The sequence below is a fragment of the Bombus fervidus genome, chromosome 5 (assembly GCF_041682495.2).
Source record: "Bombus fervidus isolate BK054 chromosome 5, iyBomFerv1, whole genome shotgun sequence".
Taxonomy (NCBI): domain Eukaryota; kingdom Metazoa; phylum Arthropoda; class Insecta; order Hymenoptera; family Apidae; genus Bombus; species Bombus fervidus.
The window spans coordinates 10,347,203-10,362,206 of record NC_091521.1 but is presented as its reverse complement, the minus strand read 5'-3'; the positions used below and the strand labels follow the sequence as shown (position 1 = coordinate 10,362,206).

General features: G+C 32.1%; 1 protein-coding gene across 3 annotated transcripts in view; it reads left to right on the top strand.

The window, feature by feature from the left end:
- LOC139987219 (lachesin) overlaps positions 1–15,004 on the top strand; it is a 163,351-nt gene that overhangs the window by 143,590 nt on the left and 4,757 nt on the right. The window contains exon 8 of one of the 3 annotated variants that reach the window (XM_072003223.1): positions 8,976–9,091. The exons of the other annotated variants lie outside the window; for them this stretch is intronic. Coding sequence (XP_071859324.1) covers positions 8,976–9,070 — 95 coding nt within the window. The 3' untranslated portion in view covers positions 9,071–9,091. Of the gene's footprint in view, positions 1–8,975; positions 9,092–15,004 lie in introns of those variants that run through there. 3 annotated transcript variants of the gene reach the window in all.

Genomic DNA, 15,004 nt, shown 5'->3' with positions numbered 1-15,004 from the left:
GGACTTTAACAAGAAGTGTGCAAAAATTTCCGACTAGACAGATCCCTTACTTTATATTTCGAAAGCGGTATTTGAAAGAATTTTAAATAATATTATATAACTGTATGATAGTATCTATTTATTTGTACCGTGTTCTTTTACTTGGTATGCTCTCACATCTCATATACTGGTTGATATTCTTCTACATATTGCTCTTGGAATGTAAAGTAAAAAATCTATTTGTCTACTAACTTTTGCACACCACCAATTGCTATAATTTCCTTGGTATTACTGAAACTTATTAGAATTAATCCTATTATAAGTAGGATATGTATTATGTATATTATAGTCTATATTATTATATCGTTGCGTTTATATATATGTTGCTGAAAGAAAAATCTATCCCCAAAGGATTAAAAGGGATACATTTGTTTCAAGTGGTGTGCAATCGACATTGATGCGTCAGTCGGCTTAAAATTGTTTAAATAACGTATGCGTATCAGCCATCCGGTTCAATGCTGCCGCAAAATAACAGAAGTACAATATAATTAAACCACCGGGAGTCGTCGTTAGAATTCGCGATATTCAATTAGCGCGCATAATATGGAATTACTGTGTCCAGTGCCGTTTAAAAATTTTCATAAATCGGGGCTATCGCGCACGCTAATTTTATCGGAATCCCAAGGAAGGGTTCGTAGATCGAATTTTATTACTACGATTAAATGTAACGATCGTATAACTTGTGCTTTGGTTAAGCTTAAGTGGTTCTACCGAAAAGTTAGGGGATTAGTTTTACGGATTAATTGAGGTGGAGAATCAATTAATATATTATTTACTGGTTACTTTATAAAACTTTGTTCATCCTAACTTTATTATTCAAGCAAAGGTTTTAATAGATAGATGGCAATTATTTTGACAGATATGCGAAATTTAGAAGAAATTTTTATAAATTTGCCTTTCAACATAAGATCTATAACTAGATCTAATGACAAGTAATTCTTCAAAAGTAACCAGTAAATGCAAGTTATTACTCATGAAACCAGATATAGCGGTGGTTTATTAAGCTAAAACGAAGTATAAGTATGAATGCCATTAACTGGTAGCTAGCGATCAGAAGAAATATAAAACAAGAGTTCCGTGTTGCTCACCATTTAGCTCTTCTCTCTTCCTTTTTCTTTCACTATGTTATTAACGATTTTCGTTTCACTACGCGAAGAAACTTCTTCGTTACGTGTTGGTTGAAACGCGAAAAATTTATTACGCTAAATACGTAACGTGTTACAAATAATGGCTGAACTTTCTTCTAACTTCGCTTTAGTTTTGTAACTTGTTAATTATCACGATGCTTCCTTACACCCGGTTCGGAAAGTAATTTAGCTGGTGAAATTCGGATTAATTATACAAGCATACGCGTCCACAGTCAGGCGAGCTGTGTAAACCTTATTTACTTCGAGAAAGCGTCTAAACCGTGTGTAATCTCACTCGAGCAAATTTGATGATACTGTACTAATTAGAAACACCTCAAGTTCAAAGAAACAGAGAATCCTAATCAGTTTATTCTCGCCATTGATCCTCTCAAAATGATAAATCGTGAGTATTAATAATTTAAAATGTTAATCTTTCCCCACACTTTCTCTTATCTTACATTCCTTCTATGTAGTATCATCTTCTTACATTCTCAATGCTAATTTTAATAGAATGATATACCTATGACCTGGCTGTGGATTTTTAGGCAAATTAGTCTTATTAATCTTATGGATGCAATCAAAGAGATAGGACATAAACAGAGATTCTACATTTACTTATTAAGAATTATAACCATTACTTTGCTTTGGATATTTCATATATCTCCATATCTTAGATGCATGTTTTGCATTTTTGTATCTTTAAATTTCGCATAAATGCATAAAATTGCGCAGTCCAGTTATGACATATGAGAGACGATAAAAGAAATATCCAGATTACTGCTACAACACTTTACGTATGAAGTATTAATCTACATCGTAATGGTCGCTTTCAAGGAACTCTTATCCAACAGCTTATACATCATTGCTAACAACTTCCTCATTTCAGGAGCTCCGATATTTTCTTTTATTTTGTTAATTGCTGAAGAACAATGTTGACCTGTTATTTAATGAATCTTTAAGTTAAACCTCTCTTTTACAACATCAAATTACACTTACACGTTATGATGGAATCATCAGGACCAAAAACTATAATATACGTAGTCAAGTTTAGTCTTTATTTTAATTTCAAACCTCATTCCGATTTATGGCATTAAATTTATGACAATATGAATTTTATATCAGGCACACGCTGTTATGAAAACAGATAGTTGCGTTCAAAAACAATTAGAAGTATAGCTATACTTTGCTTCTTATTTAATTCAATTCATTGATTCATAAATTCAAGAAAGGACACATTCTCTTTTATGCATTGCTTTACTTTCTTAGATTCTTAATCGCAATTTCAACACAGTGACCCAGAGCTCACGAGATATGTCGTGTACAGTAAATTAAACGCTGAGGTTGGTTCACGAGATTATGTCCGTGTCATACTATACGAATATTATACTTGAAACTAGACGTCACAAGGGAGTTTCCGTTTTGATTATGGCCAAAAACAAACGAACGCCATTTGAACTAAGCGAGGTCTAATTATCCACGAAGAAATTTTTAATATTGAAACTGAACGCAATAACGAAATCGTAAATGTTATCTATCGAAAAATAGAGAAACAAGAAAATGTATATTTGCGATAGAACTCGCTACTTTCTCACCAATTTTTATAAATTGACAGAAACCTATTCCACAAATTTTTGTTCTATTTTTAAATGTAAATAAACTGCTCTAAATACAAATTGATTTGATACGAAACTTGTATCGAGTTTGTAAATAAAGTAATAGAATAAACAATTAAAGAAGAAAGTTTGCAAATCTTACGATCTTTCGCGCTAAGTTAACAGACAAGGATAGAAAAATTTTATATGTCACGTGTTAACATATATGTACCAGCTCCAGGCTCGTTTATTTTACTCGAAATATTTCTCTGTAGTTATTCCCATTCGTAATAAGAATTAACCCCTTTTACAAACCTTTACGTTCCTTAACAAGAAGGTTGCATCATACACCTTTTTTAAACTACTGCAAACGTTTGCATTCGGCTCAAAGAACTCGAGAAGTTAGAGGCCAAAGAGAAACATCGTCTTGCAGGTACTTTCTCGTTAGCTAATGATGTTAGTACCGTAATTCAGGAAGAAAAAGGGAAAGACTAAAACCGGCGCCAGAGAATTTCAGACAGCTTTAAATTATGACGGGTCGTATAGCACGTCATGTCGCATCATATCATGTCAAAATTTCCTACATAAACGTCACGTACCTGTATTGGGCATGTTCACGCGGCCTAAACCACTCGAATGATTCCAGTTATTGATTTCAAGGGAAATCACGTTCCATTATAATCTTTTTTTTTTATATGGAAAGATTATAGAGACTCATATAAAGACTTATGTAAAAAGAAATAAGTCACGAATATGTTCAGTATTTTTGAAACAGTTAAGACATTTTCTGTACCTGTTATACTATTTGCTATTGAAAAGTGTAGAATACTAATCGGACGTAATAACTTAATCAGAAATTTGTACTGAAATTGAAGTTAACAAAGACTAATTAATTCGAAACATTTCAATTTTTGTTCCGCCAAAAATAAATATGACACAATTTATCTTCAGCAAAGATGGAACGCAGATACAAATACAAAAAGAAGGTAATATAATTATAAGTAATAATTCAAAAATATAAAATACAAAAAAATTAATATTTCCAAAAACTTGAATAACCTTAGTGATCGAATTAACTGGTCTTTCTTAGTAAATATGTTAATAATTTATGTCATAATTATATCCAAAAAATAGTAAACGCAAGTCTACGCAGCACTTTATTCTTCTCGCAAACAAGCGAATAAACCAAACATTACACAAAACTGCATGACGCCTGCAATGTTTCTATCCAGTGCAGGAAACTCCATGGAGAGATTTATTTCCCCAAAGATTGCGTAGCACAACCCTTCATTTTCCACCTAATTTATGCCACCCTTTACAGAATTTCAATGAAAAAAAAAGAACATCGTACGTGCATTTCCAGTTCCTTGAACAAAATTTCAACTGTGGAACGTGATTTCCGAATGGTATGCATACGATTAAACGGCTAGGCATCTATTCACGGTTCGTTCTCGGTTCTGGCTGATAATTAATCGGTCGCCCGATTAGAGTATCGGCCGGCGAGAAAGCCAAGGGAAAGAGAGGAGAACGAGCACGCGGAATGAAACGGAGAAAGAGAAATGGGGACGGAGTTAACGAAAACCACCATTCCATGACGATGAATCGAAAGAGAAGGAGAGAGAGAAAGAGCAACGACTCGGTTCTGGCACGTTCTTAATTATCGATAATTGTAAATAAAATGGGCGACACAACGTGCAACCATCGCCAGGATTTCCTCGAGTAATTGGCCCTGCCATGTGAATTCAATAATTCACGCTCTATTGAAACGCACCTCGAGCTGTTCCCTTCCTTCGATTCTTTTCTTAAATCCCGTGTCGTTCGTGCTTAATAACGTTAAGGCAATAATTAGCAGGGGAGAACGGATCAGGCTAGGTTATATGCTTCATTAAAGTCGATTAATTTCGATGGAAACCTCGTTCGAGCGAGAGAAGAACGAATTACCAGACAATGGTAAGAAGGGTGATGGAAAAATGGTAGAAGTAAGAGGAAATTAAAGGGATGAATGTGTTTTCAAGATGGATTCGAGCTGTGATTGGTTTTGCTCTGACAGCAATTAACCCTTGATGAAAGTTGAATGGATTATGACTCGCGCAGATCTTTTACGTTTATTAGTTTCCAAAATATATTTACGTATATGAGCGAGTATATTTTTTGTCATGCAATCTCCGAATTTTTATATTGCAATCTTGCTTTTGCTTCGACGAAAAGAAAGTTTGTAATACTTGGGGAAAAATTGTAGCAGAAAATTCAACCATGATATCACATATATCAACAATGTTTCTTTCATATTTTCCTTGAATTTAAAGAATTGAATAAATATGAAAGAACAGGATTGCGTTGAAAATGATCCAAATGATGTAGTACTGTTAGGTTAAATTACAAAGTAGAAAATATATGTCATCTGTAGTATATCGAAGAAGAAAGAATACAATAGAGCATCAGGTTTGATTTGATATGAAACTACAATGGTTAAATGGTTATTATTAACATTTGTTATGTATCCTCGAAGAATATTCAAATGATATTTTTTAAGATTATAAGGACCTTTTTGGAATGAAATAGAAATAGATTCGGGAGGGATGATTAATAGTGTAATTATTGGATTAGGTAGATAGACGTATACATATATGGGCATAAAGCATTCTGCGTGTGTCAGATATGTTGGGAATGTTAGATTAGAATTAGATAGATTGTACAGATCTGGGTTTAATCTGACTTGTCAGATAAGATATTGGCAGGGTGAGCCTAGATTAAACCATGAATTATAAGTTAAGTTTGAGTTTAATTCGTGTTTCAACGAGATATATTTAGTTATGGCAGAATGCCTTAGCATATTACGGATTTTAGTGGCAACTTTTGATAAAATATTACTATAATTGTCGAGTTCTCCAAAATTATTTTATCGATAATCCATTGAACTGAAGTACCTAAAATATTACAAATATATATATATATAGGGAATATATAGACAAATCACTCAAAAGTCACATTATTCTATAAATTAAAATGTAAAAGAGTAAAATGTAATGTAATTAAAATGTAATTGAAATGTAAAATTACAAACATAATTTTAGAAAATCTACTTTCAAATTCATGGTTTTTCATGTCATTTCCTCGCGACAAATAAACGTGTAATTTGTTTTTTGAAAGATTCAATAATAATCATGTACTCGGGTAAAAACAGAAATTAATTGTAGCTGATTTGTTTAGCTTCAAAACGTTTGCAATTTTTATAAAAATTTATCGTGATTTTATCAAGCTAATTTTAAACGAAAAGTTTATTAATTTTATTATCAAGAATCATAACATTTAATGTAAATTCTTAACAGCTAATATTGCACGATTTCTATTTTATTAAATAATTGTGTTGCTTTGTATTTCTAACTGGTAGTAGTTAAAAATTGTACAAACATCGATCTGAAATAAGAAAAAATCACGTTTCGATTTTCTGTTAGTCTTTTGAATACCTGACTCCTTAGTCAAACCACTAGTTCTACTTTGTTAATTGGAACTAGGGTATAGAAGTGCTACAGTCGAACAATTTTAGAATCGAATTGCATTGAAGTTTCAACGTTATCATTAGACTACACTATAATATAACCTCGTAGGCTTGTTTTACGTCCAGCACGTGTATGTACGATAACAATGGTAGCAAATGTCAATATCGAATTAATTTCCAAATAATAAACTTGTAACGAAAATAAACTTACAAATTAATTGATTCTTCAAGTTATCAATTAATTTTCAATTAACTCATATTTCTAAAATACCAATAACTCGTAAGGAAAGAAATTGCAATTTATATAGTTCAAAAAATTATTTCCAGAAAGATACATGTTTCTTTAAATAATTGAATTTTGAAAATTCGAAATTTGAAAATTCGAAATTTGAAAATTCGAAATATGAAAATTCAAAATTTGAAAATTCAAAATTTAAAACTTCAAAGTTTACGATCATAACGAACTTCAGAAAATTATCTTTGATAGAATTGGAGATTTTCGCGGACTCATTGCTGAAATCACATAATTTTTTAATTATATTTAATATCGTCGGAAACAGAAACATTTTTATATTAAACACCTTTTATTGCTGTTTCAGTGAAATATCATTAACTTTTTTGCTCGTTTACTTTATATATAATTTTACATTATACATTGTAAAATATTACGATAAATATTACATTTTGGCCCTTTCCATTTTCTCACGCAAGGATTCACGTTTATTGCATTGGCGACGCAATAAAGAATAATATTACAGTGTATGTTATATATGGCTCTTATGTGCATTCAAGCAAATTCGGATGCACAATATGGTTTATAATTACGAACAAACGTGACTGCACAATTGCCGTCGAAACAAATGCAATTACAGCGTTGAAATTAAATTCAACAACGCAAACCTATATAAACAAAGAGCAAGTTTGATTATCGAACACCGTACGATTTAATATTTACTTAGACGAATCTCCGATTGCAGCAGACGCCACGTATGCACATTAAGATTTAACTTGGAATTCGAATCACTATGAAACGTACAACGACCTAATTACAAATCGATTCGGCGTTCGGAACGCCATTAAATGATGTAGAAATATTTTCTTCGTATAATTTTCACTCGTTAGATTTCGCTACTTCTCTGTTATCGTTTCCTTTTTATCCTTGTATGTCACAAAAGAGAGCAAAGTACATGAAAGCAAGATATATTTTATGCTTGTGTTTCCTTGGCAATCCTACGAAGTGGTGAAAATAATTTCCTCAGACTCTGCGAAGTACATCATAAATTACTTGTCTAAGAATCATAAGTTCCTTCAAGATTCGTGCACCAAAACGGAGAATCTTCTCGACAAAATGCAAAATCTAATTGACAATCTACTACGCAAACATTTCTGAAGAAAATTTTATTTGTCAACTACCTCCGGTTTCGGTGCAAGATGGAGTTGTAGGATAGTTCTGTTCGTGAATAAAAATAGAAATAAATATATTGCCATGATATTCAACCGTACATTTCAATACAGTACTGCAATCTCAACGATACATGATAATTTACATATAATCTACATACCATTTACATACAAAACATATTGGAAAAGCTAATACAATTTTACAATTTAACTGATTTTTACTAATGACTTAAAAACTTTTTCTGGAGGTATACTAAATCTCCTATTAATTTTGCTATCCATTCGAAATCAATGCTACAGATACATATAAATTGTGATTATGTTTAATTCGATAAATTTTTGATTAAAGAATATTCTAAAGAAGAATTCTAAGAGTCTTCTTAACGATGGAGTTTTTAACTTCTATGAAAATTGCATACATCTAATCAATGAAAATGATTTCAGATTTTATCGAATGTGTTTATTTGATATTCATAGAGTTGAAAGAGTTAAGAAGTATTAACAGAATTTGTTGCAAATACAAGTAACTAAGTTTTTAATTATAGTGATATGAAGGATAATCAGATATTTGAGATTATAGTGTAAAAGATGAGTGTAAATATCTACATTCAAAGTTTTAGGTAGACATTGTTGGAAAAATATTCAACAATTCACCTGGATTTTATTCTATCGATTAAGGTATGCGTAGCGAAGACTGACTTTCTTGCAATTTCTTAGGAATTTTGACGATGCGTTATTTAATATATTAACTATACACAATTTAATTGTTAGAAAGTCTAGCATTACCAAAATAGAGATATTCATCTTCAAAGTTTTTAAACGTAATCCTCATAGTATGCCGCAGCAAAAATAACTTTTTGATTAATTACAGAAAAGCCGTTCTCACAAAGTTGTTAAGAAACTGATGTGTAGAGTAAAACGACTAAAAGACTCCTTTAAAAAAGAAAACATTTAGCTTAAACCTCGACGTTTTTAAATAAAGAAATATGAGATACGTAATACGTAATATCGGTAATTTCGACGTTCATATTGCCGTGCACATTATAATGTGAGATTGCTGTTCTATCCATTTCTGAAATGTTCGTCAGAGTTCGCAACTACAAACTACAGACAATCAAGTAATTTCTTCCTAGTGAAAGAATCTCAGACATGCACGAAGATATGGATTTCGAGTCTCAGCTGTTTTACTCTTGAGGGATATTGTCTCGTTACATATACCTTTAGATAAGATGGACAGCTGTTCGAAAATTTCCCAATATCTGTTGTATTCTATCGATTATGATAAAATAGGTGGTAAACCGACCCAAGAACCCCAAGGTGTTGCAGGACTCCAGAGCAAAGGGCTTATCGCACTATCGACGAAATTCCTAGGACGTGGCGGAGCACAACAATCCAGCTATACTATGGAGTAAAGCTCTATTTATCTGGACTGATCGAGAAACATGCAGTTCGTGTTTTCGATTCGATAGAAAAGTAAAATATCCTAAAATTATAAATTTAGAAATATTGAAAAAATTAACTTTAAAAATAAAATATTTACTATAATGGAAGTGTTATATGACATTTATAAAAATTATAGTATTTAACAAGAATGGTATCACACAATAACGCTTAAATTCTTTTTTTAGAAATTTCGAAACTTAAAGACTAATAGCTTGTAAATTGTAACAGAGAAAAGAATATCCAAATTATTAAATAGTCGAGTAACTAATAATTTTCTTCAAATCGACTTTCACAAAAATTTACTTTTCCTAGCAGCGTCACTCTTTTATCGATTTGAGAATATAAGCTTTCATTGATTTTCCCTTGTATGAACGCGAAGTAGGACCTCGAAGACATTAACAGTAATAGAATCACTCAATTACAAGGCTATTCCTTTTCTACTTCTGCTTATAACACGGTGCATATTATAATAAATGTATTATAAAATAGACTCGAGAATTTTTGGATTAAGGAATGAGTGAAAAATATCGTAAAGCAAAGAAACAGAAAATATGTAGTTACAAATATATCAGGCCGTGGCTGAAAGTATTATACAAACGTAAAGAAGGCGATTCTATACGCAAACATAAATCAAAAGTTTAGAATAAAATGCTTTTATCCGAGGCTTAGTTTTCAAGAACCAAGTTCTCGTATGAACTTATACATACATATGTAGCTAAGATACGGGTTGGTCGAGTGAAATATCTCCTGATTTTATACTTCCTGATTTCCATCTACAGGTCATGTTAAAGCTGTGGACCATAGCAGAAATATTAAAGGTCTCGGTAATAATGTAAAATATTAATCAAATTAAAGACGAACACATTTAGAGTCTTAGAAAAACGTAACTAGAGGCAGTAAATTCAAGCATCACAGTAGTCAGACATAGATACTTATACTGTAAGCAGGACAACCGTTTCAATAATTCTTTCATAAAATGTAGCCTTATCTCTCCCTGTTTCTTATTTTTTAAAGTTGCTAATTTTAAAAAATCACGTGCCTAGTATAATTAGTGTTTGTATCATTTGTGGTACATTTTTATTTAATATATCAGTATAAAACGATTCAACGATAAAAGTTAATTCTCGTTCTTATTTGTATGACATGGGTAAAGCGATTAAAGCCATACATTTGAAGATAATCCACATCGATATTATTGAAGTATGAAAATACTCCGCCAATATTAATCTAAACCAAACGAAGCACTCTGTATAAAGAAAAAAAAAAAAAAAAAGAAAATTCAATGCACCGTCAATCATTAAGCCACTATCCCACTGATTTCCAATACAACCATTCTCGCATCCGAGTCTGTAACCACACCACATAGTCAAAACTGTCAAACCTACTTCACGCTGCAACTGTCCGATGAAAGAAATTTTGTCGTCTGACCCGCGGTCGGTTATTTAACAGTCAAACGTATCGACTTTTTCGGCAGCTTTAACCACAGAGATGACAGTGGAACCGGACTGTCGCTTTCCAGCTCCGTTTAAAGGAATAATTGGAAGAAGTGTATTTTCGAATAACGCGGGGCCACGCTTGTGGAGGATCCGCGCACGGAGAAAATTAATATCGTCGCTGGGGCCACGGTGGACGTTTTCGACGAGGCGTGCAACTGACAAGTGCACTCCGGCTTTTACGGCACGCGACGTTCCAATACGTGGTTCTTGTGCACAGTTCGTCGATTATTTTTCCCGGGTTATTGCACGATATCTGTGAAAAGCTGCTGGCGCTTTCACTGGTGGCACGTGGTCACGCGCGCGCAATTTCACGTAAAGCGGCTTTCCACGGCGCACAATTTGACGAGCATTAAATCCTCCGGGCCAGACTTCGTGGCGCTGATGAGATTCCGCACGTTCATCTTTATTAATGGACAGATCGGCGATAACGCGCGTTGCCATCGCGCTGCGACTATCCGTTACACGCACGATGCGCTGTCCCGCTCGATGGACATCGAGCTGTAGATTGGTTTATTGATTAAGTGAATGGATTCTCGGACACCAGTGATTTAACCTCGCTTAGATCGTGCTTTCGGTTTATGGTGTTAAGTTGTTGCTATATGTACTATGTATACTGTACTAGATCTTGGCGTTATAGGTGAACACTTCGGTTTCGATTTGGGGATCGTTTGCGTTTCGGTATAACGTTTATTGGTATCCTAAGTTGAGTCATGTACCTTTTTATTGAATTATTTGAGCATACAGTGATTAACCGTAATGTTCAGTTGAGTCGTATACATACGTGTTTCATTATTTATTGAAGAAGTGTTTACTTAATTATAATAGGATAATGGGGATAATAGTAGAATGATTTTCTGTTGTCGGTTTTACGTTGATAATTTGTTGATAATTCTGTGTTGAGTTGTGTATAATGTCATTATAATATATACAATTATAATGTCAAATTATTCTTTAACTTGTAATAATGATACTAACGCATTGATCTAACTGTTCAATCAAATTTTGTATTTTATTAATAAGTTTCTAAAAATTGTTTTAAGTGTTTACATTTAAGATAAACATTTATGCTACGTGATTAAACTAAACATCTCATAGATGTAGAAAGCAAAATAAAATTGTAGAAGGTGTAGGAAAGAATATTGATTTGAGATTAGCTGTCAGTATCCTGTTTCGTGCGTTGGCATAACGTGAGTACTAAAGATACTGTTTAATGCTATTACTTCGGTATACGTAACAATCACACCGATGAAACGGATTTCAAACGAGCTTATCAAATCAGTAGATATGATGGAAGATTACCGTAGACTGGCACAATCAAAAGCGCTTATCGATATACTGTGGTGGTGTAATAGGATTACGATGCTACACTGATGTGAAACATTCTTCCTTTGCCGACCTGTATGATATGAAATGCGTTCGAAGTATTTCCTAGTGGTCTTTGTCGCATCGGAACAATGTCCTTTTACCCGGTAGATAAAACGACGTATTCAAAACCAAAGGCTTTAATAATTTGTCCCTATGTGTATTTCAATAACAATTTTTTATACTTTTTTTGTATATCATTTGAACACATTTTACAGCAGAATAACTTTCGTAAATTGGACCAGACGATTTAAGTTTTTTTAAAAAGTTAGATGGATTAGTTTAATAAATAATGGTTAAAAAAAATTTTGAAAAAATTGGTCAGAATCGGCAAGAAAATAATATAGGTCGAGTTTACAATTTTTTTAGTTGAGCTTGTACTGAAAATTTAAAAAATAAATTTTTTAGATTTATGTCAGTTACATACCTACATACTGAAAATGTCATCGAAATCGTTTAACGTTGCTATAAGGTACAAACGATTGAAAATGGTGGAAATCGAAATTTTTCACAAGTTTGAGCCTATAACTATAATAAATCTAAAGATTCTTTCCTGCATCAACCGATTTCAATGAAGCTTTCAGTATGTATACAACTGACATAAATGTACAAAATATATTTTTCAAATTTTCATTACAGGCCCAGATGAAAGAATTGTAAAATTGACTATTATTATATACTATTTTCTTCGCGATTCTGACTACTTGCAAGTTATTCAAAATTGTTCCTGCACATCATCTAGTAAATTAATTCGTCTAATTTCTCATAAGTCATTGTATTCTAATTTTCTTTTTTTCAGTTCATATTGCAATTCGTTATTAATAATAATCCTATGCCATAATATTGCCTATTTTCTAAAATATAAAGCATCTATAATGAATATTTCAGGCGACCAAAATATATTTTTAATATATTGTTAATACGATAAATACGGTTAATACAGTAATTAAGCGATTCTCGTTTTCCGTTAAAACAATAGAAACAGAATCAATATTCAATTAAATGTGTTAAAACTTCTCATCCTACGAACAATTTGTTCTTGAACTTTCTACCAAGTAGGTTACGTTTTAGTCCTTCGGTAAAGAAATTTTATTTTATTCATCAACCCGGTAAATTGGACTTCGAAGATCGTGAAATTCCGTTGCATTTCGTTCCACGGACAAATATTTGTCATGGAAGCAGGTCTTTGCGAATGCTGATTTCTCTTCAGAATTAAATTTTATTTAAATTTCATTTTGCCTTTTATTTAATACACGCAAATCTTATTCTAACTAAGCTACTGATTAAGTTGTATAATATCTTATTATTTCCGATATCAAAATCTATGAAATGGAATAATTTAAAAAAATATTTTGTACATGGAAGCTCTATTTCTACATATCTATAGATAAAGCAACTAATTTTTTCATTAATGGAATAGTCTTAAAGTATGAAAAATATATAAATATACATATAAATAATTAGAACAAATTAAATATAACAAAAATAAAGTGAATGTACAAAATTGCTATTTGCAATTGATCTGGTCATTGCCTTGACTGTTTATTTTAGTAACATTTGTATTATAGTATCGGAGAATTAATTATATACTACTTAATAATTAAATAATTAAACTGATAGTTTATTTAAGAATATGGATTGATATAGATGTTGATTAGACAGGAAACGATGGTTATTTAACATGAACTAATCGCAACAACGTACTGTACTTTAGACAACTCAATAATTAATTGGAAACTCTCGTCACAACGAATCCAACGCTCGCTCTCTTGACAACGCAACTCGCACTCTCTCTATCTTCTGGATTCACACTCTCCTACTTCTCCCGTAATAGGCAAAATTGTTTTTGGCCTGAAAGACCTTAACCATAAAAATGGTTTTATGGTGGGTTATTCAGAATATTAAGGGTAAACAGCAAGGATGCGTAGACATCCGGTTGTCGACGATGTTTATGGTTTACCCGATATTTTTAGGTCTTGTTTTGCTCACGATACTACATTATATTCGATCAATTTAAAATAGTAAGTTTAAGCACGTGATCTAACTGTTCACAATCCACTTGCTCTTATAACAATATAAACTTCAAAACGCAAAAACTTGTAGTTGCTGAAGTGCAAAGCTGCAAATTCTAACCCTTAAAGGTTTCGAACAATAAGCTCAAAGTACTATGAAGTTAGATGTATGCTACTGAATCCATAGATGAACCTTCGTCAGAGCTGCGTTAAACTAATGGCGCACTAACTTAACACTGATCAAGTAACACGGTATCGTACATAATGGGAAATTTATGAGAAACTGATAGGAGTATGACAGTCCATAGATCTACATTTGCAACATTAGCTACGAGATCCATAATGGGGTTTTTGATTTCCACCTTTCACATTGAAAATTAACGTAAAATTTGAATTTTCGGTATTTGATATCGTTTCATTAAATGTAAATCTAATTAAATTCAATTGTCAATGAACATTAATGGATAAATATTACATATGTAATTTTCATGTTTGCATTTTACGAAGACAAATTTTGCATTTAAATTATCTGCAGTTATTTCAAGAAAAACGATTTGCAACAGTGTTTTCTTTTAGCAGTTAATAATTATTTACTATTAAATTTATCCGAAACAATTATTAAAATTCATTTGCTCGATCACGCAACCTCGATGGACACAATAACGAAATACGATATAATCGCATTACCAATACCGTGCAAAATCTCGTATTGAAATACATTAAAGAATTTCAATAAAATATAATAGAGTTAAATCACATATACAAGGTGTACAATGTTAAAGCATTATTGCAATTAACTTATAAATCGCTTACTATATACGACAACGTTTTACTCAAAAATTGAATGGTATCCAGGGCGCCATAATACGATGTTATGGATGAATGATGTGGACACAAAAAATATACGGCGATCAATATCGTCTTTCTAAATGGAATCCATATATTCTTGAATGCACGAATAATACATTAAAATCAGATCCCTACAACATCAGTACCCACTATACCATAAAGCATAGCAAATTTGAATTCGCGA